Source organism: Schistocerca piceifrons, chromosome X, assembly GCF_021461385.2.
Source record: "Schistocerca piceifrons isolate TAMUIC-IGC-003096 chromosome X, iqSchPice1.1, whole genome shotgun sequence".
Lineage (NCBI taxonomy): Eukaryota > Metazoa > Arthropoda > Insecta > Orthoptera > Acrididae > Schistocerca > Schistocerca piceifrons.
The window spans coordinates 766,815,277-766,838,482 of record NC_060149.1 but is presented as its reverse complement, the minus strand read 5'-3'; the positions used below and the strand labels follow the sequence as shown (position 1 = coordinate 766,838,482).

General features: G+C 38.6%; 1 protein-coding gene across 2 annotated transcripts in view; it reads left to right on the top strand.

The window, feature by feature from the left end:
- The window catches only part of LOC124721299 (excitatory amino acid transporter 1), a 700,822-nt gene extending 681,689 nt beyond the window's left edge, over positions 1–19,133 (top strand). The window contains exons 5-10 of one of the 2 annotated variants that reach the window (XM_047246208.1): positions 3,748–3,940; positions 4,027–4,260; positions 4,407–4,601; positions 14,412–14,546; positions 17,116–17,272; positions 18,485–19,133. In XM_047246208.1, the coding sequence (XP_047102164.1) occupies positions 3,748–3,940; positions 4,027–4,260; positions 4,407–4,601; positions 14,412–14,546; positions 17,116–17,272; positions 18,485–18,496 (926 nt within the window). In that variant the 3' untranslated portion in view covers positions 18,497–19,133. Of the gene's footprint in view, positions 1–3,747; positions 3,941–4,026; positions 4,261–4,406; positions 4,602–14,411; positions 14,547–17,115 lie in introns of both variants that reach the window. The other variant, XM_047246207.1, reaches the window with a different exon arrangement.
- The last annotated feature ends 4,073 nt before the right edge of the window (positions 19,134–23,206 follow it).

Genomic DNA, 23,206 nt, shown 5'->3' with positions numbered 1-23,206 from the left:
ACTCAGCATGTCTATATAGTCAAATCGCGTATCTTTAAGTGTTTAAACGTTGCATTTAATGAGATTGCTATGTTGTTGAATGACAGAGGTAAGAATTATATTAAAGACTTTGTTGCGTTGTGTACCTGTTGCATGGAAGTAATAAAAGTATGAATGTCTCCTTCACGAAAGGTCTCATATATTGAAGATTCCTCCAGTTTTATTGGGAACAGGTGTGACGAAAATTTATGACGATTTAAAAGCACGCAGGTTATGATTCTTGTGTATCGCTCGCTTTAAATCCAGCTGAAAAACGACGATGGTAACCTTATTTTTGGTTGCAGCCAGCCTTAATGCACTCCTTTCATGACATTTTATGAAGCTCGTTGTGTCAGCCAGTTATTAATTTCATTATTTTGTAATCATCCGAAGGTTCATGATATTAAAGTTTCTTGCTCGGAAATAAGGAAGGGAGGGAAATAACGCTCCTTCTCCGACGAGGCCTTGTGAAATGAAACTCAAAAGCTTGGGGAAGGAGAATGGCCTCGTTTTGATAAGGGGAAACTATGTCGTCAGTTTCCTTAATCCATTTAATGAAAAACAACGGCATAAGAAAATTTGGATATACAAAGGGACATCTGAACCTCGCTCCCCCTATTTTCAACTAGAGTGTCTCAGCGATGGCGACATTTCACTCTGTTTTTGCAAGCACTGGGCTTCGATATGTGCCCAGAAATCACGTATTCTCTAGCTACGTAGTATATTTCTCTCCTGAGTCCAGCGGGCGCCTGTCTTCTTACGGTGTAGTTTGTTCTGGAACCTCCTCTTCCCGAGAACTCTCATGGTGGCATTCAGTTTTTGATGTAACCTTCCGTTATGTAGAATTTGAACGTACCTTTAGCCAGTTTTCTTAATCGTAGTATTTTGATATTTTTATTCTTACAGTCAGTGAGAAGCTCCTTGATTAGTAGGTGGGATTCAGCCTTCAGATCTGTCCATAAAGCGTCATTCAACTTGTTCTGTCGGGCCTGGCAGTCTAGTCGTAAAGCGCGTGCCTGGAAACAAAAAGAAAAATGATAGTATGACACTGCCCTTTCTTTCGTATGATATACTGAAAACTACGGATGAAGGGCAACATGCAGATCCCATATTTCTAAATTTCCGGAAAACATCTTTCACGGTGCTCAACTGCAGGCTGTTAATGAAAGTACGAGCATATGAAATAATTTCACAGATATGTGACTCGAATACTTCTTAAATAACAGAATCGACTCTGTTGTCCTCGACGGGGAGTGTTCATCAGAGACAACGGTATTATCAGGAGTTCCCCAGAGAAGTGTGATAGGACCACTGTTGTTTTCTATACACATAAATGATTTGGCGGACGGAGTGGGCGGAAATCTGCAATTGTTTGCTGATGATGCCGTGGTGTACGGTAAGGTGTCGAAGTTGAGTGACTGTAGGAAGATGCAAGACGACTTAGACAAAATTTCCAGTTGGTGTAATTGATACTGGAAATTTGTGGTAAGGTCTGATGGGACCAAACTGCTGAGGTCATCGGTCCCTAGGCTTACACACTATTTAATCTAACTTAAACCAACTTCCGCTAATGTCGGCACACACACACACACACACACACACACACACACACACACACACACACACACACACACACACACACACACACAAATGTGGAAAAATGTAAGTTAATGCGGATGAGTAGGAAGAACAAACCTGTAATGTTCGGATACAGTATTACAGGTGTCCTGCTTGACGCTGTCAAGTCGTTTAAATATCTGCAAAGCGATATGAGATGGAACGAGCGTGTGCAAACACTGGTAGGGAAGGCAAATGGTCAACTTCGGTTTATTGGGAGAATGTTACGAAAGAGTGGTTCACTTGTAAAGGGGACCGCATATAGGACACTAGTGCGACCTATTCTTGAGTACTGCTCTAGTATTTGGTACCCGTACCAGGTCGGACTGAAGGAAGACATCGAAGCAATTCAGAGGCGGGCAGCTAGATTTGTTACCAGTAGGTTCGAACAACGCGTAAGTGTTACGGAGACGCTTCTGGAACTCTAATGGGAATCCCATGAGGGAAGGCGACTTTCTTTAAGAGAAACACTATTGAGAAAATTTAGAGAACCATCATTTGGCACCAACATACATCGCGCGTAAGGACAACGAACATACGATATGAGAAATTAGGGCTCAAACGGAGGCGTACAGACGGTCGTTTTTCCCTCGCTCTATTCGCGAGTGGAACAGGAGGGGAAGTGACAAGTAGTGGCACAAGATATCCTCCGCCGCGCACCACACGGTGGCTTGCGGAGTAACTATATAGATGTAGAGGGCCGGGAGTCCCAAGCTGGCGAAGTTCTGCCGCAGAGTTGCAAGTCTTTTCAGTTGACGCCACATTCGGCCACTTGCACGTCGATGATGATGATGATAATGATGATGATGATGATGATGATGATTTGATAATGATGATGATGATGAAACGGTAGTGAAGAAAACACAACACCCAGTCCCCGAGCGGGGATAATCTTCGATCTGGCCAGAAATCGAACCCGGCCCCCTGCAAGACAAGCAGACACCCTGACCACTCAGCTAAGGGAACGGACTCTGGAAACAGAGATGTCGCGGGATAGAATCCCGGTCTGACCACTGGAATTTTCAGTCTCATTTTCATCTAACCTTCGTCTATCAACGATGTAAGGAGTCGCCAGGAACGTCACGTGGTTTGGATCACCTTGTTTTCTGGTTGGATAACTGGAGTAGGTTATAGACACACAGTTGCAATACTTGCACTCAACCACTGAGCCACACCACCACTACTACTACTACTACTACTACTACTACTACTACTAATAATAATAATACTATTATACGATTCTTCCTGGTACTGTCCGTTAATTTTTCGGTGCACGTGTAGAACCGTGGTTGGGTGGTCTCCCATACTCCCTTGGCTCCTGATTGCTTGCAGGAAATTCCTAAATATCTTCCCTTTCTGGAGTTTACTCTGCCAATCCTTTACTGTTCAAAGTTAGACGTTCAAGGGGTTGGAGAGCTTCTGGGCGGATGTCTGTTGTGAAGTGTTTCACTTTGTTGGTCAGCAAAGTCAGTGGTCAGATGCTGTTGGCCAACTGGTACGCCTCCTCTAGCTTACGGATCCAAGTCTTCGGTGTCAACTTTCCTGATACACCCAGTTCTATTCTCCCGGGTAACTAAACGTTTGGTCTTCCATAATTTCGTCTTTCGCATTACTGCTTACTACGCTGAGAATTTCCTCGCCTTATCCAAAAACTCTGTTCGTTATTATAAGTATGGAGGCTTCCACGTCCGTTATCAATATGAATGAAATCGTATTTGGCAGCGTCATTAGGTTTTCATAATAACGCAGCCTAAGGCAAAATAGGATTTTATTCAAATTCCTTACTAATCCTGCTTGCTCCTTTGTGACGACTTCTTAGCGATGTGTATAATTAAAAATGGAACATTTTTATACCATTTTGAGTCCCTTGACTTTTCAGTTTGCCTATAGTTCATTTTATCTTACATGAATAGATTTAATGATACACGTATGTAATTACATGGCCTTTACTTCTTTCAGTATTACTTCTGTTGTAGTAAGCACAGTGACATGCAGAGCCAAAATTCCCAACTGTTACAAAAATTGCTGTTAAATTGTTTTTTCTTGTTTATTATTCTCTGGTTATAAAATGATTTTCAAAACTTAATAAAAGAAACATTTTGTTACTTACAGGTCGGAACTTGACGTTGTACGACTGGAAAATAACAAAGAAGTCTGAAGAACAACCAAATCTTATGGGTCTCGTTGTGTTCTCTGTTGTTATGGGAATAACTCTTAGCAGGATGGGCGACTCAGGAAAACCCCTTCTTGACTTCTTCTGTTCCTTGGGAGCTGCCATGATGATCATAACAAACTGGGTTATCTGGTATGTTTCACAGATCTTCCTTTATTAACGGTCTAATTATATGTTGCTTAGTGAAATTGCCAAATGAAAAATTTTTATGTTCCCAGGATCTCACCGATTGGTGTATTTTTCTTGATTGCTGGAAAACTATTGGAAATGGAAAGCTTTGAAGTTATTGTTGGGCAGCTGGGAATGTACTTCATGACTGTCATGCTTGGGCTGTTTATCCATGGTTTCATTATCTTGCCAATCTACTACACTGTTGCTACTAGGAAGCTTCCTTTCCGATTTATTGCAAACCTTAGCCAGGCATTGTTCACCGCATTTGGTACTGCTTCAAGGTAAGAGGAAATACCAGAGGAATTTCAGAGATAAATGACATTCATTTATGTTAGTTTGGAAGTCTATAGCGTTTGTAGTACTTTCTGATCTAGTACCAAGTGAGTAAGTAAACCATAATAATTAATTACACAAAAAAACGTTTCAGCAATGCAACGCTTCCTGTATCCATGCGATTACTGGAGACGAAGAACGATGTTGATACTAGAGTGTCTCGTTTCGTTATGCCGATTGGAGCAACAATAAACATGGACGGAACGGCCCTTTATGAAGCAGTTGCTGCCATTTTTATTTCACAAGTTCGAAACGTTGGACTCAGTCTTGGCCAGCTAATTGCAGTGAGGTAAGTACATCACCGCAATGACGGAAACGAATTTGAGAGGAAGTTGCTTCTTTTTCTTTCAATTTAAATTTAGCTGTGGATGAGTAGATGTTATTATTATGACTTCTTAGAGTAGCTGAAAGTTTTAATTATGTGAGTTATCCTTTGATTGATGATATGAGATCAGCCAGGGCAATTTTCTGAAGTCTGACATGTTAGCAGGAAATAATACTTGAGACTATTTTCCACGATTATCTCGGTAAGGGTTGAATTGATTATTTATTTTCATGGGTTTTTCGTGACTCCATAGAAACAAGTTTGGACACAGCAGTACTATTTACGCTATTATTCTCAGTACCACTTAGAAGCACGAAACCACCCTCAAAGAAATGTTCAAATGTGTGTGAAATCTTATGGGACTTAACTGCTAAGGTCATCAGTCCCTAAGCTTACACACTACTTAACCCAAATTATCCTAAGGACAAACACACACACCCATGCCCGAGGGAGGACTCGAACCTCCGCCGGGTCCAGCCGCACAGTCCATGACTGCAGCGCTTTAGACTGCTCGGCTAATCCCGCGCGGCGAAACCATCCTCAAATTTACGCCTGGTATCAAGGTGGTGTTGATTGGTGAGGAAAAAAGTACTGTAACCTTATGAGTATGGTATCTTGCTCTCTATGTTCATTCAGGCAGAGGTACGTTTGTCATTGACATTTAACATTACGTGGCAGCAAACACACTTGTGTAAAATGATACCCTGTACCGATGATCCCACCTGTATATCTTTTGGTTTACATATTGTACGGATTATACGCAGTATATTCGTAATACCATGGTCACAGACTCGTGGACATACTGTCTTTGACAATGATTTCCGTATCCCGTAAAACCACTTCTGGCTGCAAAGTTTTGGTTCCCTTGTCCTCAGACACAATTAGAGGTACCTGATGTCTTCTAAGGTGATGGTGTTTAACGTTTCCTCCACGTGTTGTCGTAATTGGCTAGATGTCACCGGAATACATCGCCTTCCTGAGACGTCTCTCATCCTAAATGGCAGACAGGTCTGGTGATCGTGCAACTGAGGGAAGTTGATAAACATCCTGAAAAATTCGTTGAGTAACGCAAGTAGTGAGCGCGTGGGCATCCTTCTGCTAGAAGATCATGACCCCCTGACTTCGAAGAAAGGCTAACAATGATGACGATATCAGTGAATCACAAATTGTTCAGGGATCCAAAAAAACACAGAATTGTAGGGCAGTTAAAGGCTGTGGTTTCCCAAACGATGATGCGGATTCTGCATCAATACATAGGCCTATATTACTCAAGCCTACTTACGGTATGTGGTGCAGGACGCTTTGTGTCGCACTGGCACTTTTCCCTTTCCTCTTCCAGTCGCGAATGGTGCGACAGAAGAGCGATTGTTGGTAAGCATCCGTGTGAACTCGATTCTCTCTAATTCTATCTTCATTATCGTTTCGCGATATACACCAGTACGTAAGAGGAAGAAATATGTTGTTTGATTATTCTGGGAAAGTACGATTGCGGAATTTTAACACTGATGCACAACGCCTTTCCTGTAAGTCTGACACGGCAGCTGAATGAGCATCTCCGTGATTGTTTCGCGCTTATTGAACGAACCTGTAGCGCTGTGGCGAAGCGAGCTACTATTCTTTGTATCTTCTCTACTTCTTATATTAATTGTTTGTTTTGCGTCTCCCAGACTGATGGCAATACCAAACTTTCGGTGGAACAGGAGTTTTGTACGCTACCTCCTCCGTGGATGGGCTACACTTCCTCATTTCTTTCAACGAATGTCAGTCTAACATCTGTCTTTCCTACAATATGGCCGTTCCACATTAAGTCACTCCATACACTTATTCCCGGGTCTCACACCTTAGCCTGCGACAAGCGACAACAGGCAGATTCCACATTACTAGATTTCCGGAAGGTGTTTGACACTGTTCCCCACCGCAGACTGTTGGCGAAGGTACGAGTATACATGTACGGTTCCCAGATATGTGACTGGCTTGAAGGCTACCAATAAAACCCCGTATGTGGTCCCCGACTGCGAGTGTTCATCAGAGACAAGCGTTTCATCAGGAGTGCCCCATGGAAGCTCCCCATAAATGTAAATGACCTTCCGGACAGGGTGAGCAGCAATCTGAGGTTGTGTGATGGTTCTATGGTGTATGGGAAGGTGTCGTCGTTGAGTGACTGTAGGAGAATACGAGCTGTAAAAATAAAATTTCTAGTTGTAACGGCAGCTTGCCCCAAATGTAGAAAAATGTAAGTTAATGCCGGCCGGTGTGGCCGTGCGGTTCTAGGCGCTTCAGTCTGGAACCGCGTGACCGCTACGGTCGCAGGTTCGAATCCTGCCTCGGGCATGGATGTGTGTGATGTCCTTAGGTTAGTTCGGTTAAAGTAGTTCTAAGTTCTAGGGGACTGATGACCTCAGATGTTAAGTCCCATAGTGCTCAGAGCCATTTGAACCATTTTTTTTGTAAGTTAATGCAGATAATCAAGGTAAACAATCTCTTAATGCTTCAACACAGCATCGGTAATGTGCCGCTTGTCACAGTCGGGTCGGTTAAATGTCTAGGTGTAAAGTTGCAAAGAAATATGAAATGTATTGAGCATACAAGGACATTAGTAGGGAAGGCGAATGGTCGACTTCGGGTTTTTGGGTGAGTTTTATGAAAGTAAAGGAGACTGCGTATAGAACACTAGTGCGACCCATTCTTCAGTATTGTTCCAGTGTTTAGGATCCCCACCAGGTCGGATTAAAGGAAGACATCGAAGCTGTTCACTGGCGGGCTGCTAGATACGCTATCGGTCTGTTCGAACAACACGCTTGTATTCTGAAGATGCTTCGTGAACTCAAATGGAAATCATTGGTGTGAAGACAACGTTCTTTTCGCGAAACACTATTGAGAAAACTTGTGGAACCGGTATTTGAAAACGACTGCAGAATGTATGAAAATAGGGCACTTATGGAGGCATGTAAATAGTCGTTTTTCCCTCCCTCCATTTGCTACTGGCACAGGAAAGGAAAAGACTAGCTGTGGCTCAAGGTATCTTCTGCCAAGCATCATGTGATGTGTTGTGGAGTTATGCATTTACATGTAGATATGACATTTACATATACTGAGAGTGGTAATGTTCCTGTAACACCCTCATGGGGTACGCCCGAAGCTACTTTTACGTCTGAAGGTTTCTCTCTGTTGAGGATGGCATTTTGTGTTCTATTTCCTAGGAACCCCACAGCCTAATAACAAAGCTGGTCTAATGCCCTGTATACTCGAATTTCGTTAATTAGGTAGCAGTGCGGAATTGTACCGAAAATATGCCGAAAGTCAAGGAACGCGGCGCTGATACCTACTGCCTTTATAGTCCAGTAGGCGGATATTCGAAAAGGGGAAGGGATGGGATAGGTGGAGGAGAGGGTCACAAAAGTCCGAATTTTCTGAACCTTTTGTATGTTATATACACGTGGTCAGTAGTGTAGAATCAAAGTTTTCGACATCTAGAACCCTGTACTAAGGTGAAAAAATAAATAAATTGCAAGTATTTTAGTGTTCTGTCTATTACTGTTGCCCTTGCATTCCACGACAAAATGGACTTAGATCTTTACATGCGTTGCATTAAGTTTCCTATAATTTATTCTGGTAAAATGTTCTATATCAGCTACCATACTTTCCAAGATGTAGAGCTTCTTCAAATTAATGGCAAATATCTCAAATAATCAAAAAAATGTGTGTGTGTATATATATATTTCTGCTTGGCTTGGAGAGTTGGTGGGCAGTCCTGGTCAGAACAGTGTTATGTGTAGGTGCGAGTGCATACTGTCGCAGCTAGGTGAATTCTAAAGTGGGCAAGTTGTTGGTACTGGTGTAGTGCATGCTTCCATAAGCAAGAGATATGAAGTGTTTCGTGTTTAAAGACGCACCAAGTCGAATATATATATATTGCATACAGGGAGAAATGGAAAACCAACATCCACCAAGTCACTACTTGAATCAAGAATTTTATTCACCATAGATCATTTTACAATTATATTGGCTTCATCATACAGGATGTAGTAGTACGTACACAATAATAAAATAAACTAATGTCAATACATTATAGTATACATTTTAAGCATGACAGTGTACTAAATTACACCAGGATAGTTTCTAAAAGTTCATGCAGTAAGCTATATTATAATATAGTAAAGTGTAGTATAGTATAGTATACCCTTTATATAGTGTATTCTGTATTGTACACACTATGTAATTGCACATGACTTAACCAAACCACAAAATAATATGTTCAACTACAGAAAACTTATAAATGCTAATATCCTCCTCAGGCATCTCAAAGAATTCTTTAATGTCATAAAATGGACGATCTGACAGCCATCTGTACCACTTAATTTTAAAAAAAAGTATCCATATACTGAAATGAATTGGCAGTTCATTGAACATTTGAGTGGGTTTACTTCGTGGAAATTTCCTGTTCTTGCTAATCTGTGGCGTGGCATGTCTAAATTACCCTTAGCTCTGGTTTTGTGTTCATGTATCTCCCATCTGGCAGCAAATTCTGAAATAATATTTTTGATATAGGGTGCAGACACACAAATGTCTTAATATATAGTTGTAAGTATTCTGAGTCTGGAAAAAAGAAGACGACAGTGCTCCCTATGACCTCTTTTACATATTATGTGTGCAAGACTTGTTTTTGTAATTTCAAAATGTTCTTTTTTTCTATCATGTAATTAGATTTTCCTGGATTTTCGGTGGTTTTGATAAAGAATGTTAATTCTGCACAATAGTTACAAATATTAGATGCTGGTGTTTTAAAACCAAGGTTGAATCCTAATAAAAAAATTTGGTGAAATATTACAAAGCTGTCTTTAAGTACAACAACTGAATCTCTGATACACATTTTGTACAGTTTGCTTGTATTAAGTGAACAATCTAAGTATATCCTCGATTCTCTTCAACATTTGGATACTGTAATGACTTTCATGGCCTTTAAGGTTCTTCACATATGATACATACTTTACTTCTTCTGTATAATCTTGCTAGACATTCTGTTACCACCTCACTTCTCTGTTAAAGGTTCACCACATTTAACCTTATGTCCAATATTTCTTAGTCCTTCTGGTTATACCAAAGGCAGAGACATAAAACATTTCTTGCAAGCATTCACTGGCATTCCAAGTTTTGTTAATAAGACAAATTTCAGATTGTATGCTTGTGGTTCTTTATTTACTGTTTGTCAACGTCATCTTCTATTAATTCATCCAATGATAAGTTTGGAAGCAATAAAATTATCTTGAAAGACTTTATCAGAGAATGATACTTTTTCCTTACAAAGGAAAAATCTGAAGGTTTGAACTGTTTACACAAAAACATTTGTGATTTTTTTTTGTTTTGTGTAAAAGGAATGAACAGTTTGTCCAAAACCTTTCCTTACCTCTTTCTTTTTTCTGCTCATCTTGCTGATGAAACTGATTGTCTTTCTAGTACCTTTACTGCATTCTCCACATAACTACTGTTCACAAGAATCCATATTAATAAGGTTCACATGAATAATAACCCTGTAATATTTGCTTCTACTTGATTCTACTATAGCTGATGATGCAATGCATGATGGTAGTAGTCAGATTGGCTGTAGGTGATACAGTACTCTTTGATGAATACAGCAGCCGGCCGTGGTGGCCGAGCGGTTTTAGGCGCTTCAGTCCAGAACCGCGCGACTGCTACGGTCGCAGTTTCGAATCCTGCCTCGGGCATGGCTGTGTGTGATGTCCTTAGGTTAGTTAGGTTTAAGTAGTTCTAAGTTCTAGGGGACTGATGACCTCAGATGTTAAGTCCCATAGTGCTCAGAACCATTTGAACCATTTTGATGAATACAGCAGTGGTCAAAGTTGCTTTCTTAATGAACAGTCAACTTTCAGATACCAATATGACAGTGACAAAAATTTTTTGATGCCAAACAAAGTACTGAGACCACAGGATGAATCTAATATGCTGACAACTGTACTTCACTCTTTGTTTTTTTTTATTTTGTGGACAAAGCCTCTTTTGAATCTGAGTTCCTCATATTCAGTCAAATCTTGTTAAGATACCATTGTGGTATGAAGATCAGTAACTTGTTAAAAAATGTTCAGAAATGTAAAATTGTGCACTTCACAAAATGCAGAAAACTAGTATCCTATGACTTGAACATCAAAGTTGAAATTGGTGAACTCATGCCAATAACTGAGTGTAACATTTTGTTGGCATTTGAAACAATGGTCACATAAGCTCAGTTGTAGGTAGGATTGGTGGCAGATTTTGATTCTTTGGTAGGATACTGAAAAAATGGAGTTAGTCCACAAAGGAGACAGCTTACAAATTATCTGTGCTTCCCATCTTAAAATATTGTTCAAGTATCTGAGTCCCAGCACCTAACTAGACTAAAAGGCTATAATGAATGTACACAAGGAATGGTAGCATGATTGGCTATAGGTTTGTTTGAGTAAAAGAAAGTGTTGCAGAAATGATGGAAAACCCAAACTGGCACACATTTGAATGTAGATACTAATTATTCTGCAAAAGCCTACTTACTTTCAACAAACTGTATTACATCAATGAACTAAATATATTCGTCATGCCCAAAAGTATTGGACCCATAGGGACCGTTAAGACCAGGTTAGAATAATTTCAGCAAGCACAGAAGCATTTAAGCAATCAGTTTTTCTGCATTCTCTATACAAGGAACACAAAAAAACCTTAACATGTGGTACCATTTGTCACAAATTTCAGAGTAGTGTGCAGATTATGTATGTGGACATTGACATCTTTTAAGATGTTCATTTTTAATTTTCCTTGTAGAATAGTTTAGTGCACACATTATGCCAAATATAGCACAACCCAAGCACATAGCACAATGGTTCAGACACTGAGTTTGTACTCATGAACAGTAGGGTTCAAGTCCCTTTGGGGGTCTTCCAGATTTATATTTTCCATACATTCCTTTTAGTATATGGGAGTATAGTTCCTTCAAAATGGTATGACTGATTCCCAGCCATGTTCTTGACTACTCAGAGCTGCTACATTTCCCTATCACTATTTCACATACAACGTCTCTAATTACCTAGGTATCAACAATTTATTTCTTTATTTGGAAGCACTAAGTGCATAAGAAATCAAGGTCGAAATTTATAATACAATGGTTATGTTCGGGTCTTAAGTGTGATTCATTCTAAATCTGTATGAGGATAAAAACTCCAATCCTGTATTTAACTGATAAAATTACATAAATTAATGCAATTTTTAAGTTCCTGGTTGAAGTTTTGACCACATCCTTAATGTTGCAGCAATACTTAGATAATTACAGGTCTCTTTGTGCCATCTTTCAAACCACAGATTCCAGATGGCGCCAAATAAAAATCTCCCATAGCATAATACTACCATAAATTCTGTGTCTGCATACCCAGATGAATGTGTGGAACTGCACTGCTGTAAATATGTCATAAAATGCGATTCATTTTACCAGGCAATTCATATCCACTGGTCTGTATGCCAATCACAATGTTTCAGTGCCCACTGAAAATGTAACTATTATATTAACTATTAATTTCTTTAGATCAATAGTGTCACATAAACAAATCTTTTGTTGTTAGTGACATTATTTTGTTCTGTGTGTAAGAAATCACCATTAAATGTTCCAGCCTCAGGAAAATATCATAAGTGTAGTCAAGTAAACTGCAAAAAGCACATCTGTTACAAAACATACAGCCTTCTCTCAATAGGCTATGAAGCCTCTCTTTTACTACCTGATGCAAATGTCAAGCTGTTGGGAGCGTCACACTGTAACAAGACATAAGTTTTTTCAGCAATGAGCACTGTGCAATTTTACAGGGATGTTCCCCACCACTGATATCTCTATTGTCACCAGTGTTCACAGATGCTACGCAGTGGAAAATCATATATGAATTTTCTTCCCATCACCACTTCTCAGTCTGAATACACCTTCCGGACAAAATATATCTCAGAATGAAGTCCCCAAATTTTATACTTAATACAATCACCTGGTTGCTATAAAATCTAGTAGCTACAAAGATTATTCCATTGCACTACTGAAGCATCCATTCTAGATTCTTCTGGTCAGTTTTAATTGCAGCTTGTTACAAGACTGGCAACTGAATGAGGTGGCACAGTGGTTAGCACACTCGACTCACATTCAGAAGGACAATAGTTCAAATCCATGTCCAGCTATGCTTCCTTAGTTTTTCTGTGATCTCCATAAATTCCTGCATGTAAATGCCATGATGGTTCCTTTGGACACTTTCCTTTCCCGATCCCTGAAACAGAGCTTGTGCTCAGTCTCTAATGACCTGGATATCAGTGGGATGTTAATCTGTAGTTTTCCTTCTTTCCTTGTTCCCAAGCACATACATGCATCAGTAAGGACGTTCAACTGGAAACCAAATTGTGCAGAATATTGTAGGAGCTAGGATACTTATGTGGTAGTTAAGAGAGCAATAAGAGATCATGGAAGAAATTCCTGAACTAATGTAAATATTCTGTTAGCTTGTTTGAATTTTTATTCCCCAGTATTTGTCCACTGGGGAATGGAGTGGCAAAACTTTTAATTTTACTGTGTTATATACCAAGTTCCTGATAGTATCTCAAACCTCTCCACAGTGTATCATGATGTGAGAGTGTATGGCATTTTGATGGATGATTGAGGGATGTTAAAATCTGCTGCCTCTTAATTCTATTAAAACTGTGTAGATTATCTGCTGGTCATTGTCCATCTTATTCCTTTTTTTGTGCCCCACACCTGTCCATAACAATACAACACAAATATAACATCTATGTAACACAGATACACACTAGAAACTTCATAAGACATCTTGGGTTGTCGGGTGTTCTGCCGGATATCAGTGTCGTACTTGCACGATATTTCGGTCATGTAGCTCGTGGCCTCCATCAGGTGCGACCTGAGACTGCTTCTTGAGTGGACCTGGTCCAGTATTTATGCCTATGGCCTCCCCCTCCACCAACGGCTGCAGGCGCTTCCTCTGTGGTCCGCGCCCATTCCCTGCGACCTGCCGGAGTGTTGCTGCTCCGTTTTCCGTCCGCTGTGGTTCTAGGTGTTCCCTCTGCGGTCCGCGCCCACCAGACCTGCTCCTGGGGGGTCATAGGCCATAGGCATAAATACTGTACCAGGTGCACTCGAGGAGCAGTCTCAGGTCGCACCTGATGAAGGCCACGAGCTACGTGACCAAAATATCGTGCAAGTACGACGCTGATATCCGGCAGAACACCCGACAACCCAAGATGTCATTAGATCGCCGGGAAAGCGTGAAGAGTTACAACTTCATAAGATGTTAGAGGAAGCTGAAGGCACATCCCTTCCACTAGGACCTTACTGAGAACAGTGATGCAGAATGCCTGCACCATTCCTAACTCTTACTGTTGAGGACAGGAGTGAATATCTTAGTCTGAATTGCAAATTAAACCAAAGTAATCCTAATGTTTGTGCAATTAGATATGTTGTTACTGAGTGGGCTATATGGATAAAAATGTTGAACACAAAGTAGGAGGGTTATGACAGGAAAGCATGAGGAAGACTGATAAAAACAGGTTAACACCATGTTAAAATTCTATATTTCCTTCTTTAGTGATACAGATAATGTTATTTTCACATACATATCCCTTGAGTAGTCATTATAATTATACTGAAATTGTCTTTTTGTATGAGGATGTTTAATGTGGGTCCATCAAAGTAAATATAGTTTATTTTTATAAAGTGTACATATAATAAGCTTGAATACTTTTTTGCAATTGTAGCATAACAGCAACAGCAGCTAGTATTGGTGCAGCAGGAATTCCACAAGCTGGTCTGGTTACTATGGTAATGGTTCTTGACACAGTTGGTTTACCTCCAGAAGATGTGACACTTATCATAGCTGTCGACTGGCTGCTGTAAGTATATGCCTGACAGCAAGTTTATTATTGTATTTCTTAATCTCTTTTCCCCTGAAAGTAATAATTACTAAACTAGTCACATGCCTTCTATATGAGCAGCACAGAGCAAGTGAAAATTTTTCTAAAATAGGTATGTGGAAGAAATTTGTTTTCCTAATGTGGAAAGAGGCCTTGGTAAGAACAGGGAAAATGCATTGGTTCCTTATTATCGATTTTGTTGTTGAATTGTATTTTTTTCCCATGTAGACACGTTCAGAGTACCAGTTAGGAGGACTGGTGGCATGTGTAAACACGTTCAGAGCACACAGGGAGAGGTACAAAGGCATGTGTGTTAATACATCCAGAGCAGTTAAAGGGTTAAATAAATAACCCTTGATTGTGGATTTGCAGTTTATTGTACAATTTGATTCCATGGTGAAAACATTCTTTTCCATTTTTCATCTATTGTTTCCTTGGAAAATTTAAGTTAAAAATCTTACAGTTCATCCATGATCATGGGTAGAGCTGTTATTTTTATTGTTGTTGGTAAGTTTTGCAAGCCATATGGCTCTCCACTCCATAAAGATCAACACTGAGCCTCTTAGTTCTGTCTTCGTAAGTTATTTCCCAGTCTCTACACTGCCTTAACTTTCCCATACCAATTTTAATATCGTTACAGTTTCTTTTATGTGTGTGTCAAAGAGGTTGATTTTCAGTGGGAAACACTAGTGTTCTGATCTTGATAGTCCTGTTTGGTTGTGTTCTAATGACATTGCAGTCTTTTGGCTTTAAGCTCTGCAACTATGTTTGATTCTTCATATGAATTACAGAGTTCAACATTTTATAGTATTATACAGTCATTAGTATTGCTATCACTTGTGGTCCAAATATTTTTCATAAGATTTTGACATAAGATTAAGACATCCGTAATTTTATTTATTCTTTTTTTGCAGAATACCGCTGTCAGATCTGTAGATTGAAACTGATGCAATTAATTAGTTATGAGAGTGTAATTAAGATCTCCCATAAATTAAACTGCTTCAGAAAACAGTTGTGTGATAATAGTTATATCTGTCTGACTTTTTTGCATTCCTGGTTTTATTTGGCTTTTAGATGTTTTTGAGGTTATTAGGGTGCCAAATTAATTAAATTCATAATAATCTTATGGTCAATGGGACGTTAGACACTAATCTCATCCTCCTAATTAAATTCATTGGTATCCTTGAAAGCTATGTTCTCATTCCTAAGTTGCAGTGCATTAGTTTTTATGCGAAGTAAAAATGAAGTACCAAATACTGTTTTATCTCTCTCTGACTGAGAACCTATGATTTTAATAACATTTAATATTTGTGTTGTAGGAGCTTGTAGTTCATTTCCAGTGTCATCTAATAGGGTAATATTATCAGCATATGTGAGAACACCAATTTTTTCTCTTCAGTTGCAGAGCCTATGCCACTTTTAATACCTTTTAAATTTTCAGTTATTTTGTTAATTATAATACTGTACTGAATAAAACTGAAGACAATGAATCCCCTTCCAGAATGAATTTTCACTCTGAAATAGAGTAGGCACTGATTTGAAACTTTCTGGCAGATGAAAACTTTGTGCTGAACCGACATATCCTTGTTAGTCTCATGTATTGACCATGAAATCTTCAGAATTTTTGCTTTGCTCCTAGCTGCAGACAGTTATCCTGTGAACAAACAAGAGGTATAGATTTGTGAATGATGTGGGGAAGATGTTTCCCCAACTGCATTATATTTATCACTGTTATGGCACCTCCTGTTCATATACAATATATCAACTGAAGTGCACAACAGTGGGTTTTATGTAATACAATTAAACATGTGCAGCCATCCTTTTGATGTTTTCCTGACTCCCGTAGAAAACTGTAACAGTGATGTTGCGTCTGCAACCAAGCAGACCTATCATCACTGTTACAGTACTCTACGGAAGCAAGTTCACAGGCATTGGCCAGTGATGGAATCATGTATATAATGGAGTTCACCCACTCAGCATATGTTTAGACCTGAAGATGGTTTATTGAGTCACCGAAACTGGTTGCAACATAATAAATAACATCCAAAGGATAGCTGCCAGTGTTTCATTTTATTACATAAGTGAACAGCTGAAGTCCCACAAACCTTCAGGCAGAATGATGGAGACACAAAAACAGTTGATTTCTAAATATAACTGTCAGTGTTCCAGTGAATTCTAGCAAATGAGAGAACCAGATGGTCGCATACTGAACTAAGTAATGGGTTATTATTAAACATTATAAAAATTTTTGGGTCATGCATCATGTATTTATCCATCATGCAGAGCACATTTTTACAACTGTTTCTTTATTGTTGCTTCACTGTAAAAGTGATGGGTGAAAAATATTTTACCTCATGTGCAATATCAAATTGCAATAAATAGTTTATTTATGCAACTTTTGGTAACTACATGATGACAAACATTTGTTACTGGTAGGAATTACCTATTACATTTAAATAATAATATGTAGGTACTTCAAATATCTAAGTATATGCTTACTTTAAATGTTATGAAAGCTTCCTTTTCTAAATGCAAACTCTTATTTCAGGGATCGCTTCCGTACAACCATAAATGTTTTGGGAGATTCACTTGGAGCTGGAATTGTGAACCACTTGAGCAAAAGGGAACTTGAGAAAATGGCAATGCCAGCAATACTTGATGCTGACAAACTTGATTCACAGAATGGAAAAATTAGCCCAGAAGAGGTTGAGTGGCATACAACAGCCATGTGATAGACTATAACTAGATAACTTGAATATTTCAAGCAGTCTTCCTTCATTCATCATTAAATATTTCTTTATTTACATTGGTTACTTACTCATTAATTTATTATCAGCAGATCAGTATTATTATTGATTCATTATGAGCTCTTTCAATAACTTACAGATCTGTTGATAGGAGAGTGTTAACTTTCTAATTCATCTTTATTTTTACACAACCACACAATAAGTTCAAATTTGAAACTTCATATTTGTTCTCCCCAGCTATGAGCTATGTTCATTACACAGATACTGTTGCAATATACTTAAATGGACAAAATTAAAGTTGATACTAAAACAGAAATTATGTGGAAACACTTCACTATATTCATAACTGGAATATTTCAGTTTCCTGGACAAAATTGCAGTATGTCCACCAGCATTTCCTTCTCTTATATAGCGATCTAAGTGTGCCTTCAACTGTATCTGATTTTAAGATTTTTGTCCTAATAGTTGAACAGGGCTTAAACAGCCATTGCATCCTGTACAATTACTATCATTCCATGCTTGTGCTGTTAGATTTTTAATTCCCTTTCACAAACACAATTTTTCATATACTTGTATTTTTCTTGTCTTTCTTTTGGAAGCTACATTAATATAGGGAATGCTCCTCGAGTAATAATGATAATTAAAAATAATATTAGAATGAAGTTGTTGTTCTGTGAAAATTAACAGGGTACATAGGTGATAAATTATTAGCAGTAGAAAGCTTTTGGCATAATTGCAGCTACAATATAATACACATTATTATGTAGTATGTCATCCAAACAGTATGATAAATATGGTATCTGTAAAATTACTTCATTCAGATAGAAAGAAGAATGTAAAGTGGTACTTGCTTCAGATCTCAGTCATTAAATCAAAAATTTTTTATTTGCGCTTTATGCTTCATTACCATATCACCTTACTGGTAAAATAGATGGCTATGAGCAACTGCACACACTTTGTTACTCATTATATTTACTGAGGATACTGAAAGTGATTGCAGTAAAAGGTTTTGCGAATATCAGTCACAGTAATGTATGGTGAAATGAAAGAATTTTCATTAAGTTCAAATCACTTTTAACATAAATAGCAAACAAGTAGTTTCATAATAATGTAAATTTCTTTTCTATCTTTGTAATGCTTGTAAGTGAATCAGAATTGCCTGCCTTTCAGGGTGAAAAATAATGTCACAAGAAGCCATGAGAGATGAACAAACTCTCAGCAGAGTCAACTTGTGACACCAGTAACTTCTGTTCACCAAAGGAAAAGACGTTTTCTGTGTATAAGCTCTGAAATGAGGAAAAAGGAGAAAATAAGTTATTTGTCAATGGACATCTATGTTACAGAAGCATTACTTTAATATATATTTGAAAACCAGTAATTTTTTGTGGAATATTTGCTTGTATCTTGTACTGCTGAGCAAATTCCAAACTGATGACACATTGATGTTTTATACACTTCAAGTTCATAATACCATGGAATAGCATTTATGTCTCAGATAATGTATAGTGAATATATAATGAGGATTTAAATTGTAGTTTTCTTATGGAGTCAGCTTTTGCTCTTGTAATTCACTTAAATGTAACAGTTATGTAAATAAGTGTGTTTCTTAGCTTGAGTAAATTGGGAAGACTAAAGCTTTAAACATGATGCGTCTTGAACATATTCACAAATGTAACATCAGTAGCAACTATGGACTTCTTAGCAAGGCCTCATACCATGTATGTTGTTTCTTTTATTGTGACATGTGTGATTTTATTAATAAATTCCCATTTTTGTATGGAAGTTAACTTTTTTAAATAAATATGTATTTGTGTTTATATATTTTGAAATAGATATTTTCCCTTTTACTCCATGTGTGCATGGGTTACAAAGGACTGAAATTGATATCATAATGAAGCATACTTGAAGATGCTGCAAATGGGATTAAAGGTATCTGTTCTGTATAGAATCTACCACTGAGGTAATAGTGCCTTAGAACTATGTATTTTTATTTACCCTGAATGAGGAAGAAATAACTTTGCAATTTACTGTACAAGAGATTTATTAACTCATTATTAATGGAAATATCATGATTTTCATGTAAACAACAAGACTTCCCACTTTACAATAACATCCCATGCAGCATATTCATGTACTCAGAAAATATACACCGTCCAATCACATTAACATGACCACCAGCCAAAGCCTTGAAGAACTAGCTTCCATAGTGCCAATATGCAAGAAAAGTGTCAGTGAGGTTCCGGAAGGTATCAACAGGGATGTGGAACCATACCAACTCCAATGCTATGGCCAGCTACACCAAATTTCTCTGTTGAGGATCTATAGCATGAACAGCCAGACTGAGACATTCCTACAGATTCTCTGTTGGGTTTAAATCTGGGGAGTTTGGTGGAGTATGGTAAGCACATCCTGGTACTCTTTGAACTGCACATGTATGCTGCGAGATGTGTTGCACATTGCACTGTCCTGCTGGTAGATGCCATCATGCTGAGGAAATACAAACCGCATGTAGAAGTGGACATCATTGCCAAGGATAGATGCAGGCCAAATGAGAGAGGTGGGGGGGGGTGGGTGGCTAAGTCCCCTGGGTCTAAGCCTCTCAAGGGTTCTAATCACACAGGGTGCTCAGTTGGCAAATATCAGATTGCTATTGTAAAATAAATTTTGTATCATATAATAAATAAAAGAACGTTACCCCAGCACCAGCATAGCTAGCCTAGCCCCTGCTTTTCACTTTGATTCTTGTAGGTCAGTTGCATATAGTTCTGTTTGGTGCTTAATCTTGAATGCACAACATTTTCTTTAGACATTGTGCATTAAAGCCACCTTATGATGGCGTCTAAACTGTGCTTTCTTTAAACCTTGTTGGAAAACCTAGTTAAACATTCCCACAACACATAATGTACTCAGCAAAAGTTGTGAAACTAAACTAAACTCCATCTGAACAGGCGTTGGAAGGTCCAACAGTACCAACCGACTGCCGTGTCATTCTCATCCCACAGGCATCACTGGATGCGGATATGGAGGGGCATGTGGTCAGCACACCGCTCTCCCAGCCGGATGCCAGTTTATGGGACTGGAGCTGCTACTTCTAAATCAAGTAGCTCCTCAGTTTGCCTCACAAAGGCTGAGGGCACCTCGCATGCCAAAACACTCAGTAGACCAGAGGGTCACCCATCCAACTGCCAGCCCGACCCAACAACGCTTAACTTTGCTGATCTGCCGGAAACCAGTGTTACCACTGTGGCAAGGCCATTGGCAAGTGCTGTGAAATTTTGTTATAATTTCGTAGAATTTCCAGTAAATTCCAATGTTAAGGTACTTCTGATTTCATCACATGGTGATTTTACATGAAATCTGCAGAAAATATTTTGCACTCACGAGTAAATACAAAATAAATTATATCTATATGTACGTAGTTTCCCTGGAAAAATCATAAAAGTGAAGAAATGAAATGACATGAGAGGTGCATTGGCCATGCTAATGCTCAGAAGTAGAAAGATAATGAAATTAAACTTGTCTAAGTTGTTAGGCCATATTGTATTTCTTCAAATGATCAACATTTCATTTCTGTGCCCAGAACTTCTTCAGGATCTTGCGGTGCACCCTGTAGATTAGGAAGTGTCAGAGACCATTGTCGCCTTCTCTTATAAAAGGAAATTTTCCTGCACTTATGCTGGAGAAGTGGGATTATTGGGTAAAAATCTTGTGGCTACCATCAACATTGGATAGTAAGAGAAGTCCGTAGAAAGGGCTTTTAAACAAAATATGAGACATGTCAACAAACTAAGTTCCATTTGGTTATATAAAACAAAAGTGTACAGATACAGAAAAAATAATTATTGTACAAAAATCTACAACTGTTAAACTACAGTTCTTTGGTTACATTTGCCGTGTGAGGTCGGGCATTATCCAGAAAAAAAAACAACCCTTTTGAAAGTAATCCTTGGCACTTGTTCTGTATTGCATGGTGCAATTTCTTAATGGTCTCGCAATAACTATGTGCATTAATTATTTGGCCTTGTGGTAGGAAATCAATCAGCAAAATGCCTTTTCCGTCCAAAAAAACTGTGCACATGACTTTTCGAAGTGTCAAGATTTGCTTAGGCTTAACCTTTGTTGGGGACGAAGTGTGCCTTCATTCCATTGATTGCCATTTTGTTCCATCCCCTGTGACTATCTGAGAAAGAAAACCATCACCTTCTTCATTGTAGTGTGCAAAAACTGAAGTGCACTGCCCATCCATTGTTTTTTGTGCTGTTCAGTAAGAATTGAAATTTCAGTTTTTCAGTAATAATTTCATGAATTAGTGACCATACATTTGTGGAACTTCCATAGCAAGGGCACTACGTGTAAACTTACGTTTGTGCTTAATATTCTCTTCAATTGTGTGAACCAGTTCATCAGTAACCACAGACAGGTGTCCACTTCGTTGTTCATTGTGCACTTGATCACATCCTTCATTGAACAATCTGACCCATCTTCTAACTATTGAATCACTCACAGCATTTTGTCCTTAAACCTCACAGATTTGCCAATGAATTTCCTTTGGTTTAACTTTCTTTGCATTTAGAAAACGAATCACAGATCTGATTTCACATGTGGCATTTTCGATTATGGCTGACATTGTAAAGAAGCACTACAAAGCACAAGTCAGTGGCAGTGATCTGAAAATGGCTTACATGTCTTCTTGTTGAGTCAGAGTAACTGCTGCGCATGCTTGGAACTGTGATCGTCATGCTGCCGCAGATAGAAATAGAAATAGAACTTACTTTGTGGATGACCTTTGTATTAATTCTGTTACTAAGAAAGGTGAGTAATTGCCTTCTCACTCTGTTAAATTACCATTTGCTTCTGGGTTCACTGACTACATAATCAGAATTCTGAAGAAAACTGGTATTCAGATGACATTCTTCTGTCAAAACAAATAAAATACTTTTTCCTATGGAAAACGGATGCATCTGATTACCTCCACACTGAGAGCATCTGTAAAATCCGTGGCTGCGGCAAAGTGTATATAGGCAAAACAGGAAGAACTATTAAAGAAAGTATTAAGGAACACCAATACATGTACCTTAAACAAAGTATAAAATCTGTGGTAGCAGAGAATCATGACTGCTGTGATCTTAACACTGATTTCAATAATGTACAAGTGTCGGCTAAGGAAATCAATATTTATAGGAGAAAAGTCTAGGAAGAGATCAGAATGTCTAAGAATGCATGTAACTTCAATGGAGAGGATGGGGAATTGGCTTCCAGCATTGTGGCTGTCTGTCATCAAGACATGGTGTGCAAGCAATATTAACAACACTCTGGAAGCCACCTCTGTGGGGAATAATATTTTGGATAAGCATTCTCCCTCTCTTGCTCTGCCCATTTTGCTTCAAGCAAATTCTGTTGGTCGACTGATATCAGCAGGAGGAAATTTAATCAATAACTCATCTCCAGAATAAGTGCAGGAAAAGTCCCATTCTAACTAATGATGTTGGCCAACTATTGGTAGCCACATGAGTTTTTGGCAGTAACCCCTTCCTCAGCATTAGTGCAGGAGTACTTCTCTTACTATCCAATGACGATGGTAGCCACAAGATTTTTACCCATTAATCTCACTTCTCCAGCTCAAGCATAGGAAAACTCCTCTTTATAAGAGAAGATGACAATGGCCTTGGACATTGTCCAATCTACAGTGGACACCACAAGATCCTGAAGATGTTCCCAGCTGAGGGGTAAAAATGTCAATAATTTGAAGAAATATTATGTGGCCTAACAATACAGAAGATTTCAACTTCAGTGACGATGGCCAAAAAAGCCTGTTCACTTACATAAAGAGGTAATATTCTTTTTTTGTACATAGAATAGCCAACTCGCATGGGAAACCTCATGTTGCTTGAT